At 45.1% G+C, this 15,871-nt stretch overlaps 1 protein-coding gene across 1 annotated transcript in view; it reads right to left on the reverse strand.

Moving 5' to 3' along the window:
* The window catches only part of tank (TRAF family member-associated NFKB activator), a 98,617-nt gene that overhangs the window by 18,434 nt on the left and 64,312 nt on the right, over positions 1 to 15,871 (reverse strand). The window contains exons 7-8 of the mRNA XM_070873650.1: positions 14,038 to 14,153; positions 5,330 to 5,886 (exon numbers count right to left, since the gene is read on the reverse strand). Of these exons, the coding sequence (XP_070729751.1) occupies positions 5,330 to 5,886; positions 14,038 to 14,153 (673 nt within the window). The remainder of the gene's footprint in view (positions 1 to 5,329; positions 5,887 to 14,037; positions 14,154 to 15,871) is intronic.

Consider the following 15,871-nt stretch of genomic DNA (forward strand, 5'->3'; position numbering starts at 1 on the left):
CTTCTGAAGATGCTTGGTATAGATGGTGTAGAGCTCAATGATCAGCAGTGAAACCAACAACCTATCACTGTAATAGCAGATAAAGGCGAGAGAACTAACATGAATTTGGAGTTTACAGCCTGCATCAAATAGACAACATTTACTTGAGTGTTTATTTGTATATTTAATGAGTTTTTCAGATGGAGTATATGGTTTTAACTAGCTGTCGTTAAAGAGAGAGAGAGAGAGAGAGAGAGAGTTTTGTTTTCTGTGTGTCCGGGAGCGGCCAATACACAGAACTATCCAGCTTCAACAAGAGGAGGCTTCATTAATTCCACTGATTGTACTGGGAAACTCATTTGGTCAAATCTGCTTGGGCAATTTTAATTTGAAATACTAATATCTTTCAGTCACAGATTCACAAAATAGATGAATTTGACTAAATCATCAGCAAACATTTTTTCTAAAAGCACTCATTGTATATTGTTTAAAAACATTAACAGATAGTGAAAAGTAAATAAGGTATTATTGAAATTGTTTTCAGGTATCAAAAGCTAATTGACAATCAGATGCCTGGGATATTGATCATGTCTTTACTATGCAAATGTTGGAAATGGTTCGTATCTAAATTGCTTGACCATTGAGAAAAATAATTTGCTCATCAAATAAGCCGGCTTTATCATCAAATATGGGGAGGAAGAGAACATTATTTCAGGTAGCCAGTGTCAGCATAAAGAACTTCGATCAGGTTTAGCAAAGCTACTTGCAAAGTAAAGCTGTCACTACTCTGCCACAACAAAGTGCCTTAGCCCAACCTCAGAAGAGCAGCTTCTACTGCACCAGTCTGTTCCCCACCTCAATTTTTCACACCAATCCAGAAGCTGACCTGAGTAACACTGCCAATTGAAGCCAAATTGGATTCAGTTATCTGCAAGAAATTAGATCAAAACTGCCTAAACTTATTTCACTTCAGACTCTTGCAGCCAACAGACAGAGGAGACCTTCCTCCTATCAGTCTCGGCGAAATTTCAACACAAGTCCCAGAGGTCAAAGCTAGTATCACTCCACACCCAGTTCTCCAATACAATGTGGCGTTTGCTGCTTTTCTGAATATACAGGAGAATATGGGCAACCATGAAGTATCTGGTGTAATATGTGGCTAAAGGGTAATCATTAGTCCCAAGGCATGCACACGGTGCAAGTTGTTAAAAAATGTATTCGTTCATGGAATGCAAGCGTTGCTGTCAAGGCCAGCATTTATTTCCCATCCCCATATACTTGAAAAGGTGGTGGTGAGCCTCCTTCTTGAACCGCTGTAGTCCGTGTGGTGATATTTCTTTGTAACTGTTTGGTACAATGGCTTGCGAGGCCATTCAACCACATTGCTGTGGGTCTGGACCAGGCCAGACCAGGTAAGGATGGCAGGTTTCCTTCCCTAAAGGGCATTAGTGAATCAGATAGGTTTTTACGACAGTCTGATAGTTTCATGGTTACCATTACTGATACTAGCTTTTTTTTTTCTCCAGGCTTTCTTTTGCAGTTCATTAACTCTGCAAGCCAAAATTAAAGCCAACATTACAATTTTCCATGCGAGGAACATAAAAGTCACATATTCAGACTTTCCAACTGTGGTCATAACATGTAATTTTACTAATTTCAAACAGTTGCTGGAGATGCTCCATGATACAAGAAAACTCAAACAGATATTGCTAAGTGGTTTAGTAGAACACAAACAAATTTTCTACTTCTTGTTATTGGCTCTATTGGCATCTTAAGTAAGCTAATCAAGATATTATCTACCAAAGGTGGTGTCCGCTGGTCCAGCGATCACCACGTTTCAATAGTGATGCCTTCAACAAGAAGGTCTGAGATTTTGGATGTAACATTTGGGTCAGATTAAACGAAGGCATATCAAGTTCATCCAGGAGGAGCATGGTGAATAGCTTTAATTAGGATTGGGCATTAAGAGCAACCAATTTAAGCAGTATTGTTTTCAGAACTGGTTCTGGTGTTCTATCATGTTTTTGGATTTCTATGCTATTGGTGAGGTAATATGGCTTAGGTGTTCTGAGGCCTTAATTGAGAATGTTTGACATGGGGTTGCTGTCCTCAAAATAGCAGTGACTACACTTCAAAAGTAATTAATTGGCTGTGAGGCATTTTGGGACATCCTGAGGACATGAAAGGTACTATATAAATCCAAGTCTGTCTTTATTTCAGGTCTGTTATAGGAGTGTCCAGAATGGTGGGAAGATATAGTGAAGAAAGCTTGGTAAGAGAGTGACATAACTGGAAAATATTTCCTTGATGATCTGCCAATGCATTTCTTCAGCAGCCAGGACTGATGATTTTGCAGATTCCAGATCTCCCTTGATGTTGGCCACCAGGTCCTTCTTTCAAAGCGTCAGGTCTTACTTTATTGGGGCCTCCAGTGTTGAGAGCAAAACAATCACCACAATGTGAGAAGCCCTTCCAGAGAGATCAAAGTACCTGAAGCAAATATTCAGTATCCCAATTTTGCTCTTACTGGCAACGTGTGTGGCTACATTTGCCTCACTGTACCATGTCCAGCTGCAAAGATAAACACTCAAAGTGGATTTAACAGCCAGGAAAGCAAAGGGTGGTTTTTGTCGCTGTGGAGCTATCCAGACACTTAGCTGCAAGTCTTCCTCAAAGCAAACCGGCAAACTGAAATGCCACAAGACAGCTACCAGTGAAGCAGGCACTGGCACGCAAGATTCATTGCTTTGTGACATACCAATTGGACAGTGAGTGGGATCCCTTTCTATTTCAGAAATTCAGTGGGTTATTAGTAAGACATTGTGGGTCCCATCTACAGTTCCCTGTACATTGGGGAATCCAGCCACATAATAACATTGTATCACCCAGTCATGCTGCAGCCAAACTATCATACCAAAAATGTAAAAGTTAGCAGCTTTCCAAAATAAAACACGTGTGACCTGGTGAATCTCGGCACGAACTGCACCTTGGCTAATATTCTGCAGATCCCCAACTGCAAGAAAACATGCAATTAATCCACTTTCTCCATTCCCCCAACCAGAGGGGATAAAATACCTTGGGCAATGTCAAAATCAGCAATGGAAAGCTTATGTGTAATAGTTATTTTGTTTAATAGTTTTTCCTGAATGACATAAGTAGTGTTATTTTTCTTTAATAGGCTGAGGGGATAAACCACAAAATAATTTTAAGTGTTGATTAATATTGCAATACATCTATTCATGAGAATCATATCATTAGGTCTTGCATAATAATGTAAACCCTTTGCTCAGTGACTGGCCAAAAATAAGAGACTTCGACAAAAACAATGGGCCAGATTTTACTGTAGCAAGGCATCCAATGGTGTCTGCCATTAGTTAAACTTGCCCCTGCACCCTCCAGCTCAAAACATTTTTACCCACTAAGTTTCTAAAAGTGCAAGCTGTTAATAACACAACGAGGGAAACAGGGGTATCTGGGACCCAAGTGAACAGGGCAAGCAATCAGAGTGAAGGATTGAGAAATAAACAACAGAAGGAAGTTTAAAGTGGGTGAATTCATTGTCAAATCAGGTACAGAAAGAGAAATAGAGGTGAGGGAATTAAATATTGGATTAAGAGAGAGAGAAAAAAAAAGGTACACAAAGGAAAAGTAAAAAAAAAACGTTTTAATTTTAAATGACATTTTTCAAATCTCCAACAATTACTACCTGAAGAAATGAGACTCCACACTGGTTATAGTTCATTTTCAATGCCAGAGAGATTAATTGGCAGTAATTAACAATTATCCCATCATTAAAAGGGCACTTGCACTTGAAATGACTAGAATTAAATTTCTGTGACGAGTTTCCCTCAGTGTGCAAATACAGCAATTTCACAACATTCAATGCATGTCAATTGTGAGGCAGTCAGCAAAATGCCGTTTTTGTGAAGCTAACACGGAGTGGCGCTACTCGGACAGCAACTTTTGTATATTGACATTTAACCGCACATCTGCTCCTCGCCTGAAGTTGTTGAACCATTTACTCAGGGGCAGGGACCTGCTCGATAGCGAAAGAACGGGCTGGATGGCGCCAGACGAGCTGGCACGGCGCCTATCCTGGGCTGATGTCCGGTGCGTGGCCAATGCCATCGAGTCGCTAAAAACAGCACTGGGCCCTGACTCCGTTAGGTGTGTCGAGGAGGCCCAAACATGTGGGGAGATCCCATCCAAACTGATCCCCGTCCAGACAGAATTTCTCATTGGTGCCAAGCCCCGAAACCTCCCTCGGGAGCCGGCGCCTCACAACTCGAGCTTCCTTGAGGAAATCCCCTTCGTGCCGTTCAGTTCTGCGCGGAAGGGATTCCTGTACGGGTTGCTCTTGCACACGCTCCACCTCGCCATCCTTGTCTGCCGTCTGGACACACCGTGGCGCACCATCTTGCCGTCTGGAGGAGGCGGAAGTTCCCAATGGAGTGCTCTCTATGCAGGAGTTCTCCCTCTATTTATTGGGGACTTGGCCTGGAGGTGTTGCATGGAGCAGTCCCGTGCAACAAGTTTTTAAGTCGGTTCACGGGCTCCCAGGCCACCTGTAATTTCTGCGGTCGAGAGGAGTTCGTGTTCCACGTTTTTATTGAATGTGCGAGGTTGCAGCCCCTCTTCCAATATTTGAAGGGGCTGCTCCTCAAATTCTGGTTGCACTTCAGTCCCACATTCCTGATCTTTGGGCACCCTGTGCGGAGGGGAGCGGGCAAGTCGGAAAGCCTCCTCGTAGGACTGCTCCTGGGCACGGCCAAGGGGGCCATCAGCCGGTCCAGGCAGCGGGCAGTCGAGGGGGTCGTTCAGCCCGACTGCCTGCCTCTTCCGCGGTTACATCCGAGCCAGGGTGTCCCTGGAGATAGAGCACTCGCTGTCCACCGGTACGCTCGCGGCCTTCCACGAGAGGTGGGCGTCGGAGGGACTGGAGTGCATCATCACCCCCGGCAACCAAATTTAAATTTGATTTTAATGTCTAAAGTTTAATTTGTTTAAGTTGTCGGTTTTAGTGCCCCCCCGCCCCCCACCTTTTAGCCAGTGGGCACGTGTACAATTTGTGTTTCTAGTGCCCTCAAAAAGAAACAAGGGGGCACTTGAAGAAAAGTTTTTGGAGTGTGTCCCCCCCTTTAATCAGGGGGCACTTGATTACTGATACAACTCAAAATAGTTGTACCATTTACTCATAAATAATGGCAACCGCCTTTAGCCTCACCTTTATTTTGACAGCAAAATCGGCCCAATAACATTGCAAATATGGACTCACTCATATAGCTGAATAACTAAGAATGCAATGGAAATAAATTATTCACAGTGCTGGTTTGGGGATGTTTTGACGTACCTGTTGTGGTCCTCTTATCTCTGTTGGTGCTGATGGAACCATCTGATGAGATTCTTCAAGGTTTAGAAAAGGATTTGAAGGTTTAAGAATTGAAGGGTTTGAAGGACTCCTAAATGGGTTCTTATCAACTATGGTACCGATGGAAATATTAATGTTTGTACACCTTTCTTGCTTGTCACAGAAAGGGTTTTGTGATGCCTCAATAGTTGATCCCTCAGTAAATGTTTCAAATAAAGTGCATTCTTCCTTATTATGTTCAAAGTCCTGGATGTCATCTCTCAATAGCACCCCTTCAACTTTATGAGTAGGATCTTCAAAAGGAGGTTCTGGTCTTAGTTTTTCTGGTGCACTGTTTAGGAAATCGTAGTCATTGTCTGAGGGTGGGAATTTGACATCGAGATCAAAGAGAGACTCAACAACTGGTTCCTGATGCATTCTGTGCCCATGTGATCTAATAGGGCTCTTGGATATACTTTTGTCCTTCCCAGCAAAAGATTCTTCTACATGTTCGTGTTCCCCTTCATCGGTACACTGTATAGGCATTGAGAAAGGCATATCTAAAATAGAATAACCGAAAAACACAAAAACATGTGCGTCAATAATTGCGAAAATAAAATTCAGAAAATTTGCAAGCATGTAACACCGTCTTAAGAGTTCTGGTATCAAACTCTGGGGCAATGTTCAAGCTTTATGTAGTCATTAGCATCCTGAAATTTGCAACATCTCTTCTTAAGAACATTACAAGGCATATACCATAAATACAGGGAATATACTTGGTTCCATCAAGTCCATCACTAAGAATTAAATTATTTTAGCTATATCAAGATAGGTAATGCAAATTACATGGGGTGGGGTTGCAGAAGTACTTTTAATGTGAATTAATGTACCATATAGTTTTTTTTTTAAACCCGTGAGAATAAATGATAGTTTACATCAATTCCTGAAAGGCAATTTAAATACTCGCCAATACTTATTTTTAAATTGGTTTGGAGTTCCAGTACCAGCATCCACAGCTAGAAAGGACAGCAATCCACACCTTAGAACAACAGTTGATCACTGAAAAACCTTCTGTTAGATCAACAGAGCAGCATGGATTAGTAGGACATGGCTTCACACTCAAACACTAAAGCTTTGATGTTTTTCGATAATCATTATTTTATAATGAATGGCTTACCACTTGCATTAAAATATGACCGGAAAATTTAGGCTTCAGTGTCTGATTTCTGCCCTGTTGCAATAAGGAGGTCCTAATTAGAAGCCAAAGGCTTCTTCAGAGAATGAGAGAAACATATACCTCCTAGATTTACAACACTGGCGAAGATCTGGGAAGATCTACGAAAGTAAACTTGCGCAAAACATAAAAACAGACAGTAAAAGCTTTTACTGATATATAAAACGGAAAAGAGTGACGAAAGTAAATGTTGGTCCCTTAGAAGGTGAGAAGGGGGATTTAATAATGGGAAATGTGGAAATGGCTGAGACCTTAAACAATTATTTTGCTTCGGTCTTCACAGTGGAAGACACAAAAACCATGCCAAAAATTGCTGGTCACGGGAATGTGGGAAGGGAGGACCTTGAGATAATCACCATCACTAAGTGGGTAGTGCTGGACAGGCTAATGGGACTCAAGGTAGACAAGTCCCCTGGTCCTGATGAAATGCATCCCAGGGTATTAAAAGAGATGGCGGAAGTTATAGCAGATGCATTCGTTATAATCTACCAAAATTCTCTGGACTCTGGGGAGGTACCAGCAGATTGGAAAGCAGCTAATGTAACGCCTCTGTTTACAAAAGGGGGCAGACAAAAGGCAGGTAACTATAGGCCGGTTAGTTTAACATCTGTAGTGGGGAAAATGCTTGAAGCTATCATTAAGGAAGAAATAGCGGGACATCTAGATAGGAATAGTGCAATCAAGCAGACACAACATGGATTCATGAAGGGGAAATCATGTTTAACTAATTTACTAGAATTCTTTGAGGATATAACGAGCATGGTGGATAGAGGTGTACCGATGGATGTGGTGTATTTAGATTTCCAAAAGGCATTCGATAAGGTGCCACATAAGGTTACTGCAGAAGATAAAGGTACGCGGAGTCAGAGGAAATGTATTAGCATGGATAGAGAATTGGCTGGCTAACAGAAAGCAGAGAGTCAGGATAAATGGGTCCTTTTCGGGTTGAAAATCAGTGGTTAGTGGTGTGCCACAGGGATCGGTGCTGGGACCACAACTGTTTATAATATACATAGATGACCTGGAAGAGGGGACAGACTGTAGTGTAACAAAATTTGCAGATGACACTAAGATTAGTGGGAAAGCGGGTTGTGTAGAGGACACAGAGAGGCTGCAAAGAGATTTAGATAGGTTAAGCGAATGGGCTAAGGTTTGGCAGATGGAATACAATGTCGGAAAATGTGAGGTCATCCACCTTGGAAAAAAAAAACAGTAAAAGGGAATATTATTTGAATGGGGAGAAATTATAACATGCTGCGGTGCAGAGGGACCTGGGGGTCCTTGTGCATGAATCACAAAAAGTTAGTTTACAGGTGCAGCAGGTAATCAGGAAGGCAAATGGAATGTTGGCCTTCATTGCGAGAGGGATGGAGACAAAAGCAGGGAGGTCTTGCTGCAACTGTTTAAGGTATTGGTGAGGCCACACCTGGAGTACTGCGTGCAGTTTTGGTCACCTTACTTAAGGAAGGATATACTAGCTTTGGAGGGGGTACAGAGACGATTCACTAGGCTGATTCCAGAGATGAGGGGGTTACCTTATGGTGATAGATTGTGTAGACTGGGTCTTGACTTGTTGGAGTTCAGAAGGATGAGGGGTGATCTTATAGAAACATTTAAAATGATGAAAGGGATAGACAAGATAGAGGCAGAGAGGTTGTTTCCACTGGTCGAGGAGACTAGAACTAGGGGGCATAAGAACATAAGAACATAAAGAATTAGGAACAGGAGTAGGCCATCTAGCCCCTCGAGCCTGCTCCGCCATTCAACAAAATCATGGCTGATCTGGCCGTGGACTCAGCTCCACTTACCCGCCCGCTCCCCGTAACCCTTAATTCCCTTATTAGTTAAAAATCTATCTATCTTTGACTTAAATACATTCAATGAGCTAGCCTCAACTGCTTCCTTGGGCAGAGAATTCCACAGATTCACAACCCTCTGGGAGAAGAAATGTTTTCTCAACTTGGTTTTAAATTGGCTCCCCCGTATTTTGAGGCTGTGCCCCCTAGTTCTAGTCTCCCCGACCAGTGGAAACAACCTCTCTGCCTCTATCTTGTCTATCCCTTTCATTATTTTAAATGTTTCTATAAGATCACCCCTCATCCTTCTGAACTCCAACAAGTCAAGACCCAGTCTACACAATCTATCATCATAAGGTAACCCTCTCATCTCCGGAATCAGCCTAGTGAATCGTCTCTGTACCCCCTCCAAAACCAGTATATCCTTCCTTAAGTAAGGCGACCAAAACTGCACGCAGTACTCCAGGTGTGGCCTCACCAATACCCTATACAGTTGGAGAAGGACCTCCCTGCTTTTGTACTCCATCCCTTTCGCAATGAAGGCCAACATTCCATTCGCCTTCCTGATTACCTGCTGCACCTGCAAACTAACTTTTTGGGATTCATGCACAAGGACCCCCAGGTCCCTCTGCACCGCAGCATGTTGTAATTTCTTCCCATTCAAATAGTATTCCCATTTTTTGTTTTTTTTCCCCCCCAAGGTGGATGACCTCACACTTTCCGACATTGTATTCCACCTGCCAAACCTTAGCCCATTCGCTTAACCTATCTAAATCTCTTTGCAGCCTCTCTGTGTCCTCTACACAACCCGCTTTCCCACTAATCTTTGCGTCATCTGCAAATTTTGTTACACTATACTCTGTCCCCTCTTCTAGGTCATCTATGTATATTGTAAACAGTTGTGGTCCCAGCACCGATCCCTGTGGCACACCACTAACCACCGATTTTCAACCCGAAAAGGACCCATTTATCCCGACTCTCTGCTTTCTGTTAGCCAGCCAATTTTCTATCCATGCTAATACATTTCCACTGACCCTGCGTACCTTTATCTTCTGCAGTAACCTTGAGGCACAGCCTCAAAATACGGGGGAGCCAATTTAAAAACGAGTTGAGAAGGAATCTGTGGAATTCTCTGCCCAAGGAAGCAGTTGAGGCTAGTTCATTGAATGTATTCAAATCAGATCGATAGATTTTTAACCAATAAAGGAATTAAGGGTTACGGGGAGCAGGCGGGTAAGTGGAGCTGAGTCCACGTCTAGATCAGCCATGATCTTGTTGAATGGCGGAGCAGGTTCGAGGGGCTAGATGGCCTACTCCTGTTCCTAATTCTTATGTTCTTATGTAACAGCTTGCCTGCCCATTCTCATAGATGAGAATGGTGTATGGCATGAGGAAAGAAAGGAGATAGCAGAAAATACCTTCACAAGGAAAAATAAGAGGGAATTATACTTTTAAAAAGAAAACTTACATTTTCTGGAGACTAAAATATAACCATCTACACTAACCATTAAACTATTACAAGAAAATATGAATTAACCCCAGCTCTGTATCTTGAAATAGAGTTGAACTGTTGTATCCTTAATATTTTCCACTGTAAGATTATTGTAAGTAACCTTTTTGTTTAAAAAAGCCCAGACACTAATTTTACATTTTACTACAGGCAGCCTTAAGAATGTTCCAACTCACTGAACTACACAATAGCAAGCAGAGGTCTAATGTTAGTCCACAGAAAGGGAAAATTAGAGGGCAAGTGACATTGGGCTGTGTACCTCCCAGTGACTGCTCGAGAGTAGCACTGGTAAAATTCTGAGAATAAGTCACTTGCTTCCCCCACCCCCAAGCTACAGGGCCATGTGTGACTGGGAAGGCCTAAAGACAGAAAACTAAAGTAAGGCAAAAATTATGTTTAGGTTTCACAGCTATCTTTAAAGACACCTGAAGTGAACGAATGTTTCCATCATTTTCTGCAAAGTAACCAATTGATGGAACTCACCTTTATTAAGTTGTGAAATCAATATTGTTGTTAGTGTCAGGTCAGTCAGGAATATTGGGATAAAATCTTGCAATTATCTGCCTACCATTTTAGAGTCACTGGACATCTATAACCTTTAAACTAAAGTTTGCAATTCATTCTATTACTGGCACATCCAATACTAAACATTCTTTTTTTGTCAGTTTCTGTAATCTTTGCATCATTGGTGTCAAGACAGTTCTTGCGTCTTTGGTATTATAACATTTCGGCCTCAAGTTTCGCCATGATTTGCTCCTGATTTTTAGGAGCAACTGGTGTAGAACGGAGTATCTTATAAATCGGAATTCTCGCCATTTAGTTTGCTCCAGTTCTTGTCTGTTAGAACAGAACAGAATTTTTTTTTCCAAAAGGGGGCGTGTCCGGCCACTTACGCTTGTTTTCAAAGTTTCGTCAGTGAAAACTTACTCCAAACTAACTTAGAATGGAGTAAGTGAAGATTTTTGTACGCTCGAAAAAACCTTGTCTACACTTTAGAAAATCAGGCGTAGGGAATTGGGGGGGGGGGGGGGGGTTTAAAGGGAAGTTTACAAACATTAAACACTTCAGTTTTACAAATAGAGCCATCATCAATAAATGATAAAAACATCAATAAATCAATCAAAAAAATTAAGAAGAAATAATTTTTAAAAAATCAATAAATAAAATATTTTCTACTTACCGACTGCAGCACCGGGAGCCCTCCAACAGCGTGCTGGGATGCACCCACCCCCAGCCCCCCCCGCCTCCGTCCCAGTGTGTCTGTCAGTGTCTCTATCGCTCTGTCTGTGTGTCTCTCTCATTCTCTGTCTTTCTGACAGCGAGGGGGGGGGGGGAAAGGAGATGGGGGGGGGGGAAGAAAGGAGATGGGGGGGGGAAGAAAGGAGATGGGGGGGAGAAAGGAGATGGGGGGGGGAAAGGAGATGGGGGGGGGAAAGGAGATGGGGGGGGGAAAGGAGATGGGGGGGGAAAGGAGATGGGGGGGGAAAGGAGATGGGGGGGGGAAAGGAGATGGGGGGGGGAAAGGAGATGGGGGGGGGAAAGGAGATGGGGGGGGGAAAGGAGATGGGGGGGGGAAAGGAGATGGGGGGGGGAAAGGAGATGGGGGGGGGAAAGGAGATGGGGGGGGGAAAGGAGATGGGGGGGGGAAAGGAGATGGGGGGGGGAAAGGAGATGGGGGAGGGAAAGGAGATGGGGGGGGGAAAGGAGATGGGGGGGGAAAGGAGATGGGGGGGGAAAGGAGATGGGGGGGGGAAAGGAGATGGGGGGGGGAAAGGAGATGGGGGGGGGAAAGGAGATGGGGGGGGGAAAGGAGATGGGGGGGGGGAAAGGAGATGGGGGGGGAAAGGAGATGGGGGGGGGAAAGGAGATGGGGAGGGGGGAAAGGAGATGGGGAGGGGGGAAAGGAGATGGGAGGGGGGAAAGGAGATGGGGGGGGGGGAAAGGAGATGGGGGGGGGGAGAAAGAGATGGGGGGGGAGAAAGGAGATGGGGGGGGGGAAGGAGATGGGGGGGGGAAGGAGATGGGGGGGGGAAAAGGAGATGGGGGGGGGAAAAGGAGATGGGGGGGGGAAAGGAGATGGGGGGGGGGAAAGGAGATGGGGGGGGAAAGGAGATGGGGGGGGAAAGGAGATGGGGGGGGGAAAGGAGATGGGGGGGGAAAGGAGATGGGGGGGGAAAGGAGATGGGGGGGGGAAAGGAGATGGGGGGGGGAAAGGAGATGGGGGGGGAAAGGAGATGGGGGGGGGAAAGGAGATGGGGGGGGAAAGGAGATGGGGGGGGGAAAGGAGATGGGGGGGGGAAAGGAGATGGGGGGGGAAAGGAGATGGGGGGGGGAAAGGAGATGGGGGGGGAAAGGAGATGGGGGGGGGAAAGGAGATGGGGGGGGGAAGGAGATGGGGGGGGAAGGAGATGGGGGGGGAAGGAGATGGGGGGGGAAGGAGATGGGGGGGGGAAAGGAGATGGGGGGGGAAAGGAGATGGGGGGGGGAAAGGAGATGGGGGGGGGAAGGAGATGGGGGGGGGAAAGGAGATGGGGGGGAAAGGAGATGGGGGGGGGGAAAGGAGATGGGGGGGGGAAAGGAGATGGGGGGGGAAAGGAGATGGGGGGGGGAAGGAGATGGGGGGGGGAAAGGAGATGGGGGGGGGGAGAAAGGAGATGGGGGGGGGAGAAAGGAGATGGGGGGGGGAGAAAGGAGATGGGGGGGGGAGAAAGGAGATGGGGGGGGGGAGAAAGGAGATGGGGGGGGGGAGAAAGGAGATGGGGGGGGGGGAGAAAGGAGATGGGGGGGGGGGAGAAAGGAGATGGGGGGGGGGGAGAAAGGAGATGGGGGGGGGGAGAAAGGAGATGGGGGGGGGGAGAAAGGAGATGGGGGGGGGGAGGGGGAGGCGGGGGCGGGGTGGGCTGAACCCGAGACTTTGGGCAAGGCCCGTCCCCAGCACCAGATTTACAGGTAGGTGGTGTTGGGTCGGGTCGGGGGGAGCGCGGGTTGGGGGGGTGGTGGGAGGGAGGTCAGTTCGGGTCGGGGGGGGGGGGGAGGGGGAGGGAGAGGGAGGTCAGGTCGGGTCCAGGCTGGGGCGGGAGTCGGGTCGGTGTCGGGTCCGGTCCGGTGGCGGGGGGGGGGAGCGGGAGTCGGGTCGGGTCCAGTCCGGGGGGTTGGGTCCGGGGGCGGGGGAACTGGAGTCGGGGTCGGGTCCAGTCCAGGGGCGGGGTGGGGAGGGGGAGAGCGGGAGTCGGGTCGGTGTCGGGTCCGGTCCGGAGGCGGAGAGCGGGAGTCGAGTCGGGTCGGGAGGAAGCAGGAGCTGGGCATGAGAGGAGCCTGATTCACGCAGCCCCAGTGAGGCCATTCGGCCAGGGCTAGGGGCTGCATGCTTCGGCCCCTCCCACACAGTTTTGGGCGCCTGGAGCGACTGCACATGCGCACCCACTGTAGCGCGCATGTGCAGAGGTCCCGGCACTGTTTTCAGTGCAGGGACCTGGCTCCGCCAACTACTGCTCGTGCTGCGCTGCGCCGAGCTGCAAATGACCTGCAGGGAGCTAGAGAATCTGGAAGTTTTTTTTAGGCGCACTTTGTGGCGCGAAAAACGGGCGTCCAGGTCGGGACTGCGCCGTTACTTGGGCCCTTAGAAAGGTAAAAAAAATACCTAGTTGGAGATAAGAATTCAGATTCTGGAACCATCAATAAATTTCTAACAGTCGTTTGAATACATGAAAGATTTCCATAAATTACATTTTTATTTTATTATTCTTTTCCCCTTTTCAAAAATGTTAATTTATTGGAAACATAAGATATTTAATTATTACAGTCAGAAATAGCAGCGCATTTCTATAGGCTGACATGAATTACAAATATACAAAATCTGACAGCATGGCAAAATTAACAAGCAGTCATTTGTCGTGCATTTGCAACAATGTTCAGAAAGTATGCAGATTTTTCCTCTGTAATTAAATGTTTGTCCATCACTTTAAAAAAACTACTGTTGTTGTTTCAAATATGGTGAAAATACAAAGCAAGAAAATAAAGGGCTTTGATAGTAAAAAGATTTCTCGGGGAAGGATATGACATTCTAAATAGTGAAAAAATTCAGGTACGCATTTTTGCAAATTTACAAATATGACATTCAATTCCCGAAACAACTGAAGTACAATGCCAAGAAAATGTGCACAGTACTCACTTAGTACTTCTTTGTTGTAGTTATAGTTATTCAGAAGTTCCGTTTGTTTCTTTGTTAAGGCAGATAGTTGTTTAAATTCTTGACAAACCTGCTGAAAAGCAAAGTCCAACCTCTCTCTGTAATACAAGTATTAGTATATCAGAAAAGAAGTTTAATGTTAATTTCCCACATAAACCACTTGCCACCACACAGCCTTCTTCAGTAGAAAGGAGGGATGGTCTAGGTCTCAGACTTGGCCGTGACCACAATCAATGCTGTTACACGATCAGCTGACAGAAGGTGCGCTTATAGCAAAGAAGAAAAACTGCCAATTTTTCACATTTCCTGAACCTGTGATCATCTGGTTGGGAGGCAGGCCACCAGGTGGTGATAAGAATCACATTCTGAATGGCTTTATTTCTTTGTGCAGGTATGAATACCAAAACCCTTTTGCATCAAGCCTTTAGTTATAAATGCAATGACATTTATTGCAGTGGTAACCTTCAATATTTTGGAACTAAGTATTAGTTTCATGGGAGAATATCACATTTTGGAACTAATTCCTCAACACAGAAGTCGAATGTTTTATAACCAGTCTATACTGCCAAGTTTGTGTCCAATTTAATCTGGCATTTACAATGATCCAGCACTAGATTGGCACTATAAATTCTGCTGCATTACTACTTCAAACTCATACCAGCATGGCAAGATAATCACCCCTTCAGGGGTTGGTATCATGCCAGTCGGAATTCAGAGGTACTTTACTGAAGACCTTGGCAGAAACGCAAGCTGGCTTAGTTATCCTGGCACCCCTTGTACCCATCTATAACCTATCTGTTCTGCATTCATTGATGGTTTATTACCATCACTGAATAATTGAATAAAATGACCTTCTGAATGGTAATATGTGCTCCAATAACACACACAACATACAAGAAACTCAATTCATTTTTTTCCCCTCTTCTTTCTGGGGTACAGTTTCAAAGGTGCGAATAATTAGCCCAAGCAACCATGATTCAAATCTAAGCCCATGTGTGTGTCAGTGGACTCCTCAGCTGTGATGGGCACAGCCAAGCCCAATCCTGTTTTCAACTTATATCCATACACACAAACTTCCCAGGGGTCACTGGATAGTGATGACGAGCAAGAATCTTAGTTGATTTCTTCCCACCTGAGCCAAGAGTACTGAGGCCAATTGTAATACCATAGTTACTATCCCACACAAGTCCAACTACTAAGCACAGACAGGAGGCCTACTGCTCAGTAGAGTAAGGTAGTTCCTTTTACGCACAAGACCATCATGGGAGCTCAATTCTAATATATAGTAATGTTTTTTAACCAAAAATGTTGCTCTAACAGTCCTCACAACTGGACTGTTAAATAAACACATTGTATTTGTTTACACAGCTCATGTATCTCTCATGGCACTTCTCACATATTGAAAGAATGGGAGTTTGTGAAGATTGGAACAATTTTCAACTGTGCTTGGGGGGTGGGGGGGGAAGAGGGGGCGTCGAGTAAGAGGAGGAGAAATGGAAGATATTTATGGAGCAGAGAAAGGGCACAACCCAAGATCAGAAAGGCAGGGAGGCAAGGAAAATAAAAAGGGACTTTTCAAAAAATAGTTCAAGTGCATGAACTGAAAGTCAACTCTGATTAATTCATTTGTGCTCAGGCCTGGCTATAAAGCAAAGAGATGGGGGAAACAAAGGCCAGGGTAAGAAATCAAATTGCAGATAGGGAGAAGCAATGATTCTTAAGACCATAAGACACAGGTAAACCTCTTGAAACAAATAGTATGGGAATAAGGAATACTTTATTAAAGGAAGAGATATGCATATGTAACTTTCATGAT

The sequence above is a fragment of the Pristiophorus japonicus genome, chromosome 3 (assembly GCF_044704955.1).
Source record: "Pristiophorus japonicus isolate sPriJap1 chromosome 3, sPriJap1.hap1, whole genome shotgun sequence".
Lineage (NCBI taxonomy): Eukaryota > Metazoa > Chordata > Chondrichthyes > Pristiophoridae > Pristiophorus > Pristiophorus japonicus.